This window comes from Mobula birostris, chromosome 22 (genome assembly GCF_030028105.1).
Source record: "Mobula birostris isolate sMobBir1 chromosome 22, sMobBir1.hap1, whole genome shotgun sequence".
NCBI classification, from domain to species: Eukaryota; Metazoa; Chordata; class Chondrichthyes; order Myliobatiformes; family Myliobatidae; genus Mobula; species Mobula birostris.
This window is the reverse complement of record NC_092391.1, coordinates 40,829,965-40,848,283: the sequence shown is the minus strand read 5'-3', so window position 1 is coordinate 40,848,283 and position 18,319 is coordinate 40,829,965. Positions and strand designations below refer to the sequence as shown.

Below are 18,319 nucleotides of genomic sequence, written 5' to 3'. Positions count from 1 at the left end.
ATTAGCATTTTTGCACCTATTATTCTTCACAGGATCTGCAGCGCATGCTACCTGTACACAAGTTGTGGCTTGATCAACCATGACTGGGTTGCCTGGTTGAGGGTGTCTGATGCTGAAAGACCCGAAACACCTGATGGCCCCAGGTTACATCACTGATGATGTGTTCAGAGCATTGTGAGATGTATTCTGCAAAGAAAAAGTCTGTTCCTGATTTTCTCTGATTCTTGAGCACCAATTGCTTACGAATATTTCACTCAGAATAAAGGATCCTATGCTAGGTGTGTTAGCGTGTTTGGGATGCATCACAACCTGCCTGCACCCAGCACGCACCAATGCATCTTTTAGCAGTGGTGACTGGGTAGTGGATAGCTGCAGGAATTGTGGCTGAATCCCACTTCCATCTCAAAGAGCTTAAAGCACTGAGCCATTTGTAACAGATCCACAACTCATTCCGTCCTGGGGAAGAAATGGAGAAGTCTTTCACTGGTACTTGCTATGTGGTTTAAATTTGATTTGAACCTAATCAGCCTTTTGGGTTCTAGCTACTGATAGGTTTCAAAAGATTTCCTTCCGTCCACTCATGCAGCTAATCCTAACTGTCAGCCCAGCACAATATTATTGATGCCTCGTCCTTCTGGTTGTATTTTCTAATTAGTTTATCATCATCAGTACTTAATAATGAATGATTCAGATGGTGCGTCATATTGTATGTACATGTTCTTCATGGGTGGACCTTCTCTATCCATGGCAAGATCCAAGTATGGTTTTAACTCAGAAAAACTGAAATAATATATATTAAAGGAAAAGTGAGGTAGTGTTCAAGGGTTCAATGTCTATTTCGGAATTGTATGGTAGAGGGGAAGAAGCTGTTTCTGAATTGCTGAGTGTGTGCCTCAGGCTGCTGTACCTCCTTCCCGATGGTAACAATGAGAAGTGGGCGTGCCCTGGGTGATTGACACCGCTCCTTGAAGATGTCTTGGATACTATGGAAGCTTGTACCCAAGATGGAGCTGACTAATTTTACGACTTTCTGTAGCTTTCGGTCTTGTGCAGTAGCCCCTCCTCCCCCCACCCCAATACCAGACAGTGCTGCAGCCCGTCAGAATGCTCTCCATGGTATATCTATAGAAGTTTTCGAGTATTTTAGGTGACAAACCAAATTTCTTCAAACTCATGAAATACAGCCACTGTCTTGCCTTCTTGTTATAGCTGCATTGATATGTTGGCACCAGGTTAGGTCCTTTTCACCCAGGAAATTGAAACTGCTCACTCTCTCACTTCTGATCCCTCTATGAGGATTAGTATGTGTCCCTTATCTTACCCTTCTTGAAGTCCACAATCAGCTCTTTTGTCTTTCTGATGTTGAGTGCAAGGTTGTTGCTGCGACACCACTCAACTAGCTGGTATATCTCACTCCTGTACACCCTCTCATCTCTTCCTGCAATTCTACAACAACGACTGTATCGTTAGCAAATTTATGGGTGGTACTTGAGCTGTACCTAGCCACACAGTCATGGCCATTGAAAAAGTAGAGCAGTGGACTAAGCACACACACACCCCTGAGATGCGCCATTTTTGATCGTTAGCGAGGAGGAGATATTATCACCAATCTGCCCAGATTGTGGTCTTCTGGTTCGGAAGTCAAGGATCCAATTGGAGGGGGAGCTACAAAGGCCCAGGTTCTGTAGCTTATCAATCAGGACTGTGGGAATAATGGTATTAAGCACTGAGCTATAGCCAATGAACTGCATTCTCACATAGGTGTTTGTATTGGCTAGGTGATCTAAGGTCATATGAACAGCCATTGAGTTTGCATCTGCTGTAGACCTACTGTGGTGAAAGGCACATTGCAGTGGGTGTAGGTCCTTGCTGAGGCAGGAGTTCATTCTAGCTGCAGCCAACCTCTAAAAGCATTTCATCACAGTAGATTTGCGTGTTACAGGGCATTAAGGCAGTGAACACTCCTTATCTTGGGCACTGGTGTATTGTTGCCCTTTTGAAGCAGGCGGGAAGTTTTGACTGTAGCAGTGACAGGTTGAAAACATCCTTAAATACACCTGCCAGTTGGTTGGCACAAGTTTTCAGAGCCTTAAACGGTACTCCATTGGGGCCTGCTGCCTTGCAAAGACAGCCTAACATCGGCCTCTGAGACGGAGATCACAGGGTCATCAGGTGCTGCAGGGTTCTTCACAGCTGTAATTATATTCTCCCTTTCAAAGTGGGCATAGAAGGCGTTGAGCTCATCTGGTAGTAAAGCATTGCTGCCATTCATGTTATTTGGTTACACTTTGTAGGAAGTAATGTCCTGCAAGCCCTGCTAGAGTTGATGTGCATCCGATACCACCTCCAACCTTGCTTGGAATTGTCTCTTTGCTCTTGAAATAGCCCTCCGCAAATCATACCTGGTCTTCTTGTTACAGACCTGGGTCAGCAGACTTAAATGCCACAGATCTAGCTAGCCCCCAGCAAACGATGAACCTCCTGGTTCATCCTCAGCTTTTGGTTGGGAAAGTACAGCATGTTTTCGAAGGCACACATTCATCGACACAGGTTTTAATGAAATCGGTAACAACTGTGGCATGCTCATCCAGATTCGGAGATGAATCCCTGAATACAGTCTAGTCCACTGATTCACAGCAGTTTTGTAGGCGCTCCTGTGCTTCTCTTGTCCATACCTTCTTGGTCCTCACTACTGGTGCTGCAGTCTTCAGTCTCTGCCTATACTCAGGGAATAGAAGTACAGCTAGGTGATCAGTGTTCCTGAAGTGAGTGTGTGGGATACCACAGTAAGCACTCTTGATCTTAGTATAACAGTGGTCCAGTGTGTTGTTTCCTCTGGTACTACAGTTGATTTGTTGATGGTAATTATTCAGTGACTTTTCAGGCTGGCCTGGTTAAAATCCTCCATAATGATGGTGAAGGTATTAGGATGTGCTGTTTCATGCATATTGATCATATTGATCAGATCAACTAGCGACTGTTTGACATTGGCCTGAGGTGGAATGTACACTGCTACCAAAACGATCGCAGAAATCTCCCGCGGCAGGTAAAATGGGCGGCACTTGATAGCGAGATGTTCCAGATCTCGTGAGCAGCATTAGGACAACATTGATACATTTGTGCACCAAGAGGAGTTGATCATGAGGCATACACCTCCACCTCTACTTTTGAGAGATTTAGCAGTCCTATCCTGATGGTGAATCCGAATTGCATCCAGTACGGAAAGGGTTAACCAGGATTCCGTGAAATGAAGGATGCACATGGTCCTAATGTCCCTCTGATACAGCATTCTAGCTCTCAGATCTTCGATTTTATTTACTAGAGACTGTACATTTGCCAGCCAGTTAGTTGGTATTGGGAGTTTAAAACCCAGCTTCCTGAAACACATCTGTATTCCTGACCTGCAGCTATATTTCCTACGTGGAATCCGGGGAGAAGTGTGGCCACAATCAGCATTGTTTCCGTCAGTTTTAAGCAGTGATAGTTCATTCAATTACATTAAGACATCTTTATTCACTGTACACACCTTGGAAACAGTTGTGATTCTCAGCTGTATCAGGCTGAAACGTATCTATTGACCTGTGCTGCAGGAGCTTGCCGTTTCCAAGGCCCCCCCAGACAAGAAGAGGGAATGCCAGATGCCATTCCTAATAACATTTCAGATTTGTAATTATAACATGCTGGATTTCACAAACTTTAGAGATGGTAGAGAGCTGATCAGGAACCAAATAATGCTTCTTAAACAACTCGAAATGTTAAGATTTTGTATGAATAACAGTTATGGTTGTGCTTATGACATTATGTCATTCAGAAGCTTCTATGGTCTATAGCACACAGTTCAATTATCTGATAGGATCACATTTATTTTGATTGAATAGCACTGCATTTTCTGTGTTGAGTTCTGATTATAATCAAGCAAATATATTTCTTACATTGGATGAGAATGCATCAAGGAAAAGATCACTTCTTTTCCAAGTTGGAGTGGATTGTGAAACTGGCATTTATCAGACTGCATATTTCATATTGAATCAATGTTCCAAAATAGTACCAGTTTAGCTTTCTGAATTAGAAGGTTATGTGGCCAAGTTCCCAAATACACACTTGAGAAATCGGCTGACTCGATTTCTGTGCTGATGGAATTGTAACCCTCTTGGATTGGGTGAAGCAGTGTCCATTGTGACCTTTGAGGTAGGCATGAAAAAGGCCATAACTTTTTTTTCAGGCTAACAAATATTCCTCAGTCAACCACAGTAGAGAGAGAGAGAGAGAGCGTTTAGCTGTAAATTCACATTGTGTGTAAACGCCGGGTTTTCTAAATGACTACAGCAGATGCAATTCCAAATCACTTATTTATCTGTAGAGGTTTATTTGGGCATCCTGTGGCAGAGATATTACTTGCTTTCATTCTCGCTTGGGTTGAACGGATCAGAAGCATTTTCGGTTCTTGTCCACCCAGTACTGAAAATCTGTCCTGCAGAAGTACCTGAAGTTTGAGCTGATATTGTACCATTACTTGACAATGTAAAACTTGCCAAGTGTATTCTACTTGTAGATGCAGAAAAATCCACCCTCAATCATCAGCAAAGTGACGGATGGTGACTTACTAATACTAATTTGGCTTTCATTAGAAAGGAGGAGAGGTGCGAATGACCTCAAGGAAGCATTTGACTAACACTGGGAATAGGAAGCTTTGACAAAACTGAAATCACTAGTTGTGAAGGCATAAACTGATTTTATAATTACGTATTTTTAAAAGTTCATAAATATGAATTTGATTTATAATAAATGGTTGGAGTTGTACTTGGCAGAAAGGATGATGTTTGGAGTTGTTGGTCAGTCATCTGGGCACAAGAATGTCACTTCAGGAGCTGTTCAATCCTTGGGCAATATTCTCAGCCCAATGATCTTCTGCCATTTTAACAGTGACTGACCTTCCAAAATGAAGTTAACAGTGAGAATGTCTGTTTATGACAGTGCAGTTTTCAATTAAGTTTGTAATCTGTGGTTAAAATGGCAAATCGTGTGTTGGCCTTTATTCGTCAGGGGATTGAGTTCAAAAATTGAGAGGTCATCTTGAAGCTCTGTAAAATTCTGGTCAGAACACACGAAGTATTATGTTCATTTCTGGTCACCTCATTATAGAAAAGATGTGGAAGCTTTAGAGAGGGTGCAGAGGAGATTTACCAGGATGCTACCTGGATTAGAGAGCATGTCTTGTGAATGCTTGAGTGAGCTAGGGCTTCTCCCTTTGGAGTGAAGAAGGATGAGAGGCTACTTGATTAAGGTGTATAAGATGATAGGGGGCATAGACAGAATGGATAGTCTGCACCTTTCTCCCAGGGCAACAGTAATTAATACAATAGAATGTAAATTTGAGATGATTGAAATAAAGTATAGGGGGCATGTCAGAGGTAGGTTTTTACACATTGGTACGTGTATGGAATTCACTGCCGGGGTGGTGGTAGAGGCAGATACTTCAGGGACCTTTAAGAAACTTAAATAAGCACATGGATGAAAGAAAAATGGATGGCTATGTGGGTGGGAAGGGTCAGATTGATCTTGGAGTAGGTTAAAAGGTCAGCACAACATTGTAGGCTGAAGAGCCTGACCTAGAAACATAGAAAACATACAGCACAATACAGGCCGAACATGTCCCTACCTTAGAACTACCTAGGCTTTACCCATAGCCCTCTATTTTTCTAAGCTCCATGCAGCCATCCCGGAGTCTCTTAAAAGACCCTATCACTTCCGCCTCCACCACCACCGCTGGCAGCCCATTCCACACACTCACCATTCTCTGCGTTAAAAAAAAACTTACCCCTGACATCTCCTCTGTACCTACTTCCAAGCACCTTAAAGCTATGCCCGCTTATGCTAGCCATTTCAGCCCTGGGGAAAAGCCTCTGACTATCCACACAGTCAATGCCTCTCATTATCTTGTACACCTCTATCAGGTCACCTCTCATCCTCTGTTGCTCCAAGGAGAAAAGGCCTAGTTCACTCAACCTATTCTTATAAGGCATGCTCCCCAATCCAGGCAATATCCTTGTAAATCTCCTCTGCACCCTTTCTATGGTTTCCACGTCCTTCCTGTAGTGAGGCAACCAGAACTGAGCATAGTACTCCAAGTGGGGTCTATATAGCTGCAACCTTACCTCTCGGCTCTGTCACCTGACCAGAAACAATGAATATGTAATTGAGTCGTTTTATAAACAAACATAAACATTTATTAAACTCTGCTCAACAATAGCAAAAAGTATTCAACGACCAACTTAACCGGAAGTTAACTGCTATACGGCAACTCTGGAACAGTTCTTAAAATGGTAAATTCGAAAACAGGTCTTAAAGTGGTAAATTCAAACACAGTCTTAAAATGGTAAATTCGAATGTCCAAGTGATTTACACAGTCAATTAGGGGAGACTTCTCTGGAAAAAGATTTCTTTGGAGTCGTGACGTTACTGCTGATTCTGTCCAAGGATTCACAATGGACCACTTAGTTGGAGTCTGGATTACTGGAACTAAGAAAGTTTTATTAAAGAAATAAGCAACACAGTACTCTAATCATAAGGATATAAATGCAACAGGTTAGCAATGGTAAAACACACATGTACACAGAACTAGGTTAATAGGATCAGTCAAGCTCCATCACAGTCTAGGGGTAAAATGATCAGTCTCAAGTGACACAGAGTTCAGTTCAGTTTAGTTCAGTTCGCAGTAATCGCTGTTGTGCCGTTGGGGAGAGAGAATGAATATGCAAATCGAATTCAGACCGACCTTTGTTCTTCGCAGTTAGCTTTCGGCGCGAGCCCTTTATTAATGTCTTTTGAGGTCACGGACTGTGACCCCCTCCGTTCCGGATACAATCGTTCTTCTGCGGTGAACCCGGCACCCAGGCAAGGGTGGACACACACACCAGGTTCCCGCCGATCGTACCTTCTCACCCTGTGCGTCTATGGTCAGTCCCGCGACCAGACCTCCAAAACTCTCACCAACTTGTGGGGGCACACCGCTTTTCCAGGGTCTCGTTATCTCGTGGTGTCGTGGTGTGTGTTGCCTTAGCGAACCTGTTTCTCTTATCCCCCTGCTGGGGTATCGCCTGTCCATCAAACTTCAAACGATTCAGGTTCAAAGCAACCGGTCTCTGACAATACTTGGAACTGTGTCTCCTTTCGCTAATCTCTCTCGTCTCCCATTAACATTTCTGATTGTTCCCCCATTGTCTTTCTTATCGGCCTCAATCTTCTGATAACTTGGTATTTTGTCACAAAAGGAACTGACCTTTTTCTGGCGAGTGAACACTGCACAAACTTCCCTGATCTTGCAGGAGTTATCTCAGATGCAGGTCACTATTTCTGAAAGAAGATTCCATAAGGTTGATCCTGTATTAAACCGCCAAACAACACCAACTTTACTCGATCCTTCAGGTTCCCGTACTTTACTAAGGTCTTCACTCTCCAATACTAGACTTACAATAGAAAGTAAAACTCCACTTTAAAATGAAACTGCGTCATGAAATGAATATGCAGCATAACGGAGTAACTGTCGAATTAACTGACGAACTAAACTGAAACCCGTGTAATGTCAGGGGTTTCCGGTTATATACCTGTTGAGAACATGTCATCACGTGACCTTACACTGGCGGGAAAATTACATCACCCCACCATCACAAGACCATTACATCAGGCTCACAAAGTACTCAATTACATCATGGTCATAAGACAGTCACAAGGTACCCACCAGGTATGTAACAACTCTTAAACTCAATCCCATGATTGATGAAGGCCAATGCATCGTATGCCGCCTTAACCACAGAGTCAACCTATGTAGCAGCTTTGGGTGTCCTATGGACTCGGACCCCAAGATCCCTTTGATCCTCCACACTGTCAAGAGTCTTACCATTAATACTATATTCTGCCATCATATTTGACCTACCAAAATGAATCACCTCACAATTATCTGGGTTGAACTCCATCTGCCACTTCTCAGCCCAGTTTTGCATCCTATCGATGTCCTTTTGTAACCTCTCACAGCCCTCCACACTATCCACAACACCCCCAACCTTTGTGTCATCAGCAAGTTTACTAACCCATCTCTCCACTTCCTCATCCATGGCACTTATAAAAACCACAAAGAGTAGGGGTCCCAGAACAGATCCCTGAGGCACACCACTGGTCACCGGCCTCCATGCAGAATATGACCTGTTTACAACCACTCTTTGCCTTCTGTGGGCAAGCCAGTTCTGGATCCACAAAGCAATGTCCCCTTGGATCCCATGCCTCCTTACTTTTTCAATAAGCCTTGCATGGGGTACCTTATCAAATGCCTTGCGAAAATCCATTTGCACTACATCTACGGCTCTACCTTCATCAATGTGTTTAGTCACATCCTCAAAAAATTCAGTCAGGCTTGTAAGGCACGACCTGCTTTTGACAAAGCCATGCTGACTATTCTTAATCATATTATGGCTCTCCAAATGTTCATAAATCCTGCCTCTCAGGATCTTCTCCATCAACTTACCAACCACTGAAGTAGGACTCACTGGCCTATAATTTCCTGTGCTATCCCTACTCCCTTTCTTGAATAAGGAAACAACATCTGCAACCCTTCAATCCTCTGGAACTTCTCCCGTCCTCATTGATGATGCAAAGATCATAGCCAGAGGCTCAGCAATTTCCTCCCTTGATTCCCACAGTAGCCTGGGGTACATCCCATCTGGTCCCGGTGACTTATCCAACTTGATGCTTTCCAAAAGCTCCAGCACATCCTCTTTCTTAATATCTACATTCTTAAGCTTTTCAATCCACTGCAGGTCATCCCTACACTCGCCAAGATCCTTTTCTGTAGTGAATACTGAAGCAAAGTATTCATTAAGTACCTCCGCTATTTCCTCCGGTTCCATACACGCTTTTCCACTGTCACACTTGATTGGCCTTATTCTCTCACATCTTATCTTCCTGCTCTTCACATACTTGTAGAATGCCTTGGGGTTTTCCTTAATCCTGTCTGCCAAGGCCTTCTCATGGCCCCTTCTGACTCTCCTAATTTCATTCTTAAACTCCTTCCTGCTAGCCTTATAATCTTCTAGATTCCTATCATTACCTAGTTCTTTGAACCCATTGTAAGCTCTTCTTTTCTTCTTGACTAGATTTACAACAGCCTTTGTGCACCACAGATCTTGTACCCTACCATCCTTTCCATGTCTGATTGGAATGTACCTACTCAGAACCCCACGCAAATATCCCCTGAACATTTGTCACATTTCTTCCATACGTTTCCATGAGAACATCTGTTTTCAATTTATGCTTCCAAGTTCCTGCCTGATAGCCTCATGGTTCCCCTTACTCCAATTAAACATTTCCCTAACTTGTCTGTTCCTATCCCTCTCCAGTTCTATGGTAAAAGAGATAAAATTGTGATCACTATCTCCAAAATGCTCTCCCACTGAGAGACCTGACACCTGACCAGATTCATTTTCCAATACCAGATCAAGTACAGCCTCTCCTCTTGTTGGCTTATCTACATATTGTGTCAAGAAACCTTCATGAACACACCTAACAAACTCCACCCCATCTAAACCCCTCACTCTAGGGAGATGCCAATCAATATTTCGGGAAATTAAAATCTCCCACCATAATAACCCTGTGATTATTACTCCTTTCAAGAATCTGTCTCCCTTTCTGCTCCTCAATGTTCTTGTTACTGTTGGGTGGTCTATAAGAAACACCCAGTAAAGTTATTGATCCCTTCCTCTTCCTAACTTCCACGCACAGAGACTCCGTAGACAATCCCTCCATGACTTCCTCCTTTTCTGCAGCCGTGACACTATCTCTGATCAACAGTGCTATGCCCCTGCCTCTTTTGCCTCCCTCCCTGTCCTTTCTGAAACATCTAGAGCCTGGCACTTGAAGTAGCTATTCCTGCCCCTGAGCCATCCAAGTCTCTGTAATGGCCACAACATCATAGCTCCAGGCACTGATCCACGCTCTAAGCTCATCTGCTTTGCTCATAATAGTCCTTGCATTAAAATAGACCCATCTCAAACGATCGGAATGAGCTCGCCCCTTCTCTATCACCTGCCTATCCTCCCTTTCGCACTGTCTCCAAACTTTCTCTGTTTGTGAGCCAACCTCCCTTTGCTCTGACACTTCAGTTCGGTTTCCACCACCCAGCAATTCTAGTTTAAACTCTCCCCAGTAGCCTTAGCAAACCTTCTCGCCAGTATATTGGTCCCCCTCGCATTCAAGTGCAACCCATCCTTTTTGTACAGGTCACAACTGCCCCAGAAGAGGTCCCAATGATCCAGAAATCTGAATCCCTGCCCCCTGCTCCAACCCCTGAGCCATGCATTTATCCTCCACCTCATTCTATTCCTATACTCACTATCACTTGGCACAGGCAGTAATCCCAAGATGACTACTTTTGAGGTCCTGCTTCTCAACTTCTTTCCTAACTCCCTGTAGTCTGTTTTCAGGACCTCCTCCCTTTTCCTACCTATGTCATTGGTACCAATATGTGCTGTACTGTTCTGTGTTTATGTTTTATGAAACAGTTTTTACCTGCAAGCAGCAACAGCTAGACAATAATCAAACCAGGGGATAATAAGTGGCAAGAATATTTATGCCACAATAGTGCAAACAATTACTGTCTCCTGCAAGAAAGATTTAGGCCATCTACCCTTAACGATCAATGGAATTGCCATCAGTGAGTCCCCTTTTATAGGCATCATAGCGAATGCAGACATTTTGGGTCACACTGTTATGTTCCAGTGATCTGTTGTTCCACTTGCACACCATGGCTGTGAGGTGTGCCATCCAAAATAAACACAACAGTTACTCTGACAGCTCCTCCTAAACCACAACTCACGGATTCCTTCAGTTACTTTGATTGGATGAAATTAAGCACCATTGAACAGTAATCAAGCATTAGTTTGTTGAACAGTTTTCTTTTTGCATTTCAAGGGTTACCCGGCTACTTATAAAACTGTCTCTGCACGGGCCTTATGCACGTCCACAGTTCTGCGTTTGCCAGCCAGTGCTTTTCAATCAGTCTTCCAGAAGTACCCAGAAACTCTGGTCAGAGTGATTCAGGTAAGAATTTGATATCACACTGCAGATGCTTTATACAGGTTGCATCAACGTATTGGTTTGTATTGTTCCATTGCACCTTGATGCTGAGGAAATTGGGGTTGCCCTTGAACCTATTTGATGTGGTGGCCTGGCACCTTGATCCTGAGGTACAGGTCAACCTTCACTAATACGGCACCATTGGGACCTGAGGAGTGCTGGATTAGTGAAAATGCTGAATTACAGAAGGATCACATTAAGCATAATCAGTGCCGGATTATTGAAGGAACTAGATAGGTAGTATAGGTAGTCAGTTGGATTATTGAAGGTCGACGTGTAGTTACATTAGAGGATTCCGGGATGATTCTTCCTTGTTCAGATTTTTATGCTAGTTGAGGTTGTTTTCATGGTTATTTAGATCAGTTATGGAAAGAAACTTAAATTATTGATCAGCTTCTTTATTGCCTTAAAACATGCCATTTTGGACAATTTACATTGCAGAATGCTTTGCATAGCACACAAGATCCCACTGTATTTGACATTCTCTTAATATAATGCACATTATTACTTGCTAACTCAGTTAATTGCCTTTTATGCAATCTATGCACTGGAACAGATATGTACTAAAATTGTTTTATCAAATTGGTTTAAGTGAGGAAATCACTTTTACAAAATTATTTCCTTCAATTGTTCTACTAATGCTTCAGGCATTTAGTGAGGGTCTTTTAAATTTAGCGTGGCGGAGTGGAATGCATCTCTACCAAAGAAAGTGCAAGTTGCTCCTTCCCTCTGTTAGCCTACAGGTCACCCTTGGGCAAGGTGTAGCACCTGCTTAGCCCCCCACCCCACCCATCAGGGTCACATAAAGCCATGGGAGCAGCTGATGGATAGTCCTATGAACAGCTGGTGCATATTACAAGTTCTGTTTATTTGACCACTGATGCCAGGCAGACATCTCTGAAGAGTATTAATAATGGCTAGGGTCACCTGTCTTGTAAAGATACTGCCCAGTCGAAGGCAATGGCAAACCACTTCTGGAGAAAAATTTGCCAAGAACAATCATGGTCATGGAAAGGCTGTGATCGCCCATGTCGTATGACATGGCACATAATGAATGAACAATTTCAAATTTGGATGTTGTCCTATTTCATTATAACAAGTAAAAGTAAATTATCTAAGTCCCTTTTTTCTAGTACTGATCATAGCTGATGACTAGCGTTTGGTGTGATATGGTTAAACACTGAATAGTGTATCTGGCTGTATTCTAATGCTACTGACCCCATTTCACACACACACACAATTGTATTGGGGCCCCTTGTATTTGCGTCACTTTGCAGTGTGTTTACTGCAGATAAAGATTTTTCAGAACAGCTCAGAATGGGTCATTCTTTCCAGGGAAAGAAAACAGCGATCGTTCTCACTGACATATGGTGGCTGTATGCTGAAAATATTATAAATGTACCATTTGGTAATGAGCGGGTAATGATATACTTACAATATCAGTGAAGTTTGGTCAGAGCAATGGAAAAAGAGGCTCTAATGTGCTGCTGGGTTAATCTTAGAAGCTGTCAAATAGGGGGATGCAGAGGAACACATTTGCGGAAATCTGGAAGAGAATTGAGGCCTGTGAGTGAAGACGGGAAATGCTTAAAGTTTGCATATGAATTGTTGCCTTTATGGATTGTTTTTCCCAATGAGGAATGAAGCTGTCTCTATTTTAATCTGGAAACCAGAGAACACCATGTTTTATTTTTGGAGCATTTGGGAAAATGATGCTCACAATATGAGTATAGTTCTGGAAAAGTGGCAAAAAATGCAAAAATACTTGTGCTGATTTCAAAAGGAACACTAGTCATTTGGGCCAGTAGATTGGAATCTAATGTTAGTAAGTTAAACAGTAAAGGAAGGCCTTCAAAGAGGAGTTGCTTTCAGTTTAGTCCAGGTATATTACCATGAGTGAGAAAAGAGAGGCAGCCTAAACTTCAAAGTACATTTATTATCAAAGTATGTATACAACATACAACCTTGAAGTTTATCTCCTTACAAGCAGCCATAAAGCACAGAAACCCAATAGAAGCCATTTAAAAAAAACTTTCAAAACAGCCAATGTGCAGGAAAAAAACGTGGGGAAAAGCAGCAATTCTCCAGCTCATGAGGCTATCAAAAATGTAATCTCGGATTTTTCAGAGAGATGCTTGCAGTTGCATTGAGCAATGGCATTTCCCTCTTGAGTATCACAAATTTTGAAACTCCTCTACAAGACTTGAACTCCCTGAGGGTTCCTGCTAGTCATCTCCCAGCTGTGCCCTGATACTGGAAGCCTGTGAGATTTAGCATTGTAGTGGCCACTCCCTGCCATTTTCCCAGCAGTTAATTTGTAAACTCCTGCTGCTGGACTGCACCAGATTACACCAGGTGATGGTTCAACAATACCAATAATGTTAATGGAGGAATAGCTGAGAGCCGGAGAGGCAAGTTTCATGCACTTAACATATTTTGAAGTAACTAAATTGACTTTAGTTGCTTTTGCGCGTTTCAATTTTTTATATTTTAAAATAGATTTTTCAAATTAAAAAAAAATCAAAATTAATCAGTTTTGGCAGGAGGTTGGACCCAAGCCTCATCTCCTGATACCATTTACATCAGAAAGGCTTTGTGCTGCATACAACCTTGCTGAGAAGGCTTGAACTGATTTTGTTGAGGAAATTGCTGCTTGAAGATCTGATGAAAGCTGGCACAGACCTACTGCCTGTGAATATGGGCAGCTCACTACTTATCAGCTTGTTCCAGACCATTGGGATTAATGTGAAAAATAAAGTGAAGGTTTAGGCTGGATATCATTTTCATAATTGAATTGTGGAAAAAAAATGAACTCAAAGTCTGGAGAACGGAAGGAGGAATTGTCCGAAGTGTGGGAGGGTGTATCAGAAAGTATGTTAAGAGGAATACCAACATTTAAAAAAATGTATTAATGTCTAAACAGTAAAATAGTATTCAAAGGAAGAATAGCAATCAGAAAGAATATCTTGAAAAGGAGGAGGGTTTATAGAATACTTTTTCAGTGTTGCGTTAAATGAGGAAGTAGAAAATTAGTTTAAAAACATAATTAAAAAATGTCAGTAGCGTTCAAATAAAGAAAAGTCCCACAGCGTGCACAGAGTACAACCCAGATTAGCACGGGGAGGGCTGGCTACATTCTTTTCAGTACTCGTCAGGCTGAGGACTGATGACATGAGATGGGGGACTTTAGAATGCAGCAGTTCTGGAGGGGTGGGCAGTGTAGAGGAAGGGAAAGAAGGATAAATGTAGCAACTACAGAATAAACTGGCTAATGCTGGTAATGTGTGAACCTTGAGATATTAAGTAGGACAAAGTTCAATGTACGTTTATTATCAAAGTATGTAAACTTTATGCAACCTTGAGATTTGTCTTCTAACAGGCAGCCACAAAACAAAGAAACCCAAGAGAAATCATTAAAAAAGACGATCAAACACCCGATGTACACAGAAGAAAAAAATCGTGCGAACAATAAATATAAGCAAATAGTGTTCTGAACTGAAGTCCACAAGAGAGTCTGTCCAGTTCAGTGTAGAGTGGGACAGCGAGCTGAACTGGCTCGTCTCTCGCCTTGAGCCCTCACACCCTAACCTGTTCAATCTGGCCGGGCGCCTAGATCGTCGTCCAGACATCAGGTTCAGTCGCTTCTGAGACTTGGACCCAGTCACCTTATTTGACATGTGCCTGACTTTTCCAATTCCAGCCTGGTGCTTAAGTTGTCGTTCAAGCAACAAGTTCAGTTGCTTTGATATGCTCTGGGGCCTGGACCCCATTGCCTTGATTTGGCCTGTACCCGACCTTTCCATCCTGAAGCTTAAATTGATTGAATTAAATAGGTGTTCATAAATAAAATTCAGTAGATTTGGTCCATTTTATTACATATCGGCTTCCGTAGGGCTTTTGATAAATTAGCACATAATATAATATAAGAAGCTGTGGAGATTTAAGTTGTGGTTGCTTGGATTAAAAAAAAAACTGGGTAAAATGTAGAAATTAGAATACCATGAATGGTTGTCATAGCTCAGAAGCTGGCCTTTGGCCCACTGACTCCACGCTCACCATCAACACCTACTTAAAGTTTTTCGCATTGGATGGTGATGCACGATGTTGAACCCCATGTGCTCTGAGGAAAGTCGTGCAATCTTTTTCTCTCATAGCTGATGCTGTCTGAACAGCTTAGTATTTCCATTTCAGTTTATATGTAGTCCATGGTTTTGTGTTGGAACTAATGCTCTTTATAACCTCATATTAGTGATCTGAATTTGAGTATAATTTCAAAGTTTAACATGATGAAATTCAAATGGAGTATACTCTGAGAAGGGCCAGAGGAAGTACATAACCAGTGAATATGCAGATGCACAGCAGAATAAAGTTAATGTCGATAAACATTTAGTAGGTAATTTTGTTCGGAAAAACTCCACTGCATATTGCTTCCTCCATCAGTACCTCATAGGTTTTTGTAAATCTGAACTCATTCGTTAAACAAACCACTGGTGCGGAAGGATAAAATCTGTAATCACTGGGTTGTATTTGTGGTTCAGACCCCAAATTGCACTGTACTGCCACTGAAACCTTGCTGATACTGATATTTCATTAAAGATAACAGAACTCTTTCTTTTTCTCAGATAATTATGGTGCGTTTGCAGAGAGTGACTTTCCTTGCTTTACACAACTATCTGGGTCTGAGCAAGGAACTCTTCAATTCGGTACGTGATATAAACAGGAACGATAAGTGCCCTTGGCCTTCTGGCTTTAAAATACATATGAATTCATCAAAAAAAATCATCGTATTATCAGCATTTCTTGCTGTTGGCACTGGCTGCTTTCGATGCATGCTGCAGGCTAGAGATTTGTATTGTGGTGTTAGTGCTGCATTGTTTGCATCATGGCTTGGGGCAGCTTTGCAACAAAGACTGACAGCGAGCAGGAATTAGTGAACGTGAACCAGTCATTACACCAAATCTAATGAAACCTCTACAACAAAAAAAAAGGCATGCACTGGAAATCTGAAATAGAATAAGAAAATGCTCCAGAAGCTTGAGGATAGCATGGAAGGTTAACAATAATCAAAAATCCCAATTAACTTATTTTTACTCTTTCTCAGTTTTGATATGGGGTTTTGACTTGAAGTGATAAGTATTTTCTTTTCTGCTGATATTTCCCCCCCCAATATTTCCTGTTTTTATCCAGGAAAGGCTATGGCTTTCGGTAACATAAAATTTTCCGAGTTGCATTGTTCAGTTTGCAATTGAAAGTGCTTGGTGCGTTTGTGCCTGGAGTCTGCTGAATTGCCAGTAGGTGCATTGTTCATGCCGTGTTCCAGTAATATAGAACAGGTTTTTGGCTCTAGATGGAAGAGGAAAAGAACCAGCCACACTTTGGCTCACCATTCAACAAACTCTAAATGTCGAGAGCTTGTCTTGGAACGGGGAGCAGCTTGTTAATGAAAACACCATTTCTCAAGATTTAGTCACCGATCAGAAAATAATTTGAAGAGTGTTTCGTGCAGTGCATCTCACCCCTCTTTCTCAGTTTGGTAGTGTTTGCCTGAGTTGTTGGAGACTGTATTCTTTGAAAATGTCTGTAAATTCAACTTCCTACTGATGACAGATCTTGTCTCCAGCACATTATCATCAGTCACATCAGCTAAATAGTGTTCAAATTTGTGCACAATTTAATATGGTTCAAGAAAGTGGAAAGAATCAAGAAATAAATGTATTAAATGAGATGGAAGCCATTATACACATTTCAAGGATCAAATGAGTCTGTGGACACAGTACTTCAAACAATTAATTTAGATGAGCCAGGAGCAAAAATTCATTAATTCTTAAACTGCTTGAAATGTTAATTTCTGTATTTAATTTTTTTGCTACCAATATGAATGAGCTCATTAATAGTGATAATGCAGCATTGATAGCTGCTGCCCCTCACAATCTAGCAGATCTGAAACCACCTTCTCTACCCAGTAATCCTCAGGAAGAAAAAAAAATGAAGCAATACGTATGTCCTACAATTATTTGCAAATATTTTATCTCTACCTTTGTGTATCATAATCTTACTAAGTGCAACGAGGGATTTGTGATGAACTTTGGGAAGAGCCTAATCCCTCAATGTGGATCTTGGTGCCAGATACAGAAATGGAGTTTAATGTGGGGAACTGTGAAGTCGAGCACTTCACAAAGAGAAGTCAAAGATTATTATCTAGATAGAGAATGCAAATGGGTGAAATTCAGTGGGATCAAGTTCATAAATCTCAAGAAGTCAGTAGGCGGGTGAACCAAGTAATTAGGAGGAAAGTTGTATTGGCCTTTATTCCAAAGGGGTTAGAGTTTAAGGATAGGGAGGTTTTGTTTCCATTGTACAGGATGTTGGTAAGGCCACATCTGGAGTAGTGTGTACAGTCTTGTTCCCCTTACCTGTTAAAAAGATGTAGTTATACTGAAGGCAATCCAAAAGAGATTCACCAGGCTAATTCCTGGGATGAGAAAGTTGTCATGTCAAGAGAGGCCAGACAGTTGGTATCTGTAATCCTTGGAGTTTAGAAGGATGTGGTGGGGGGACGGGTGACCTTATTTAAGCATAAGATCCTAAAGGGATGACAAGATGGCTGTTGAGCTGGTTTTGCGAGTGGAATGGCCACAGAATAATGGCCATTCGTTTAAAACTGAAGTGTGCAGAATTTTCTTCTGATCTTATGAATCTGTAGAATTCTCAGCCCCTGAGGGTGGTAGAGGACAAATCATTAGATGTGTTTAAGGTGGAGATAGATAATATATGAAAGATTGAGAAATTAAGGCTTATAGAAAACTGGCACAGAAGAGGAGTTGAGATCAGCTGATCTCATCGAGATGGGAGGGGGGCTGGCTGAGTGGCCTATTCCTCCTCCTATTGTGTTCTTGTATTAATTACCCAACTGGTAGCTCCGAAGTCTCAGATTCATAATCTATGACCAACATTCAGATCCCTGCTCAGATGCTGCTTACTCTGGATGGTTTCTGATGCAGCAGGTAGTGCTGCTGCCTCTCAGTTCCATTACCCAAGCCCAATTTTGACCTCAGGTGGTGTCTGTGTTTAGTATGAACATTCTTCCTGTGAAAGTATGGGTTTCTTCCCAAGATGCAAAGATGGTTTAAAAAGTTATGTTATTTGAAAATATCAGCAGTGTGGTCAGTGCACAGCTTAAAGTTCCCAGCTGCTG

General features: G+C 41.9%; 1 protein-coding gene across 3 annotated transcripts in view; it reads left to right on the top strand.

The window, feature by feature from the left end:
- The window catches only part of pnpla7b (patatin-like phospholipase domain containing 7b), a 329,157-nt gene that overhangs the window by 74,765 nt on the left and 236,073 nt on the right, over nt 1-18,319 (top strand). For all 3 annotated transcript variants that reach the window (XM_072240527.1, XM_072240528.1, XM_072240529.1), the window contains exons 10-11: nt 10,960-11,088; nt 15,747-15,827. In XM_072240527.1, the coding sequence (XP_072096628.1) occupies nt 10,960-11,088; nt 15,747-15,827 (210 nt within the window). The remainder of the gene's footprint in view (nt 1-10,959; nt 11,089-15,746; nt 15,828-18,319) is intronic.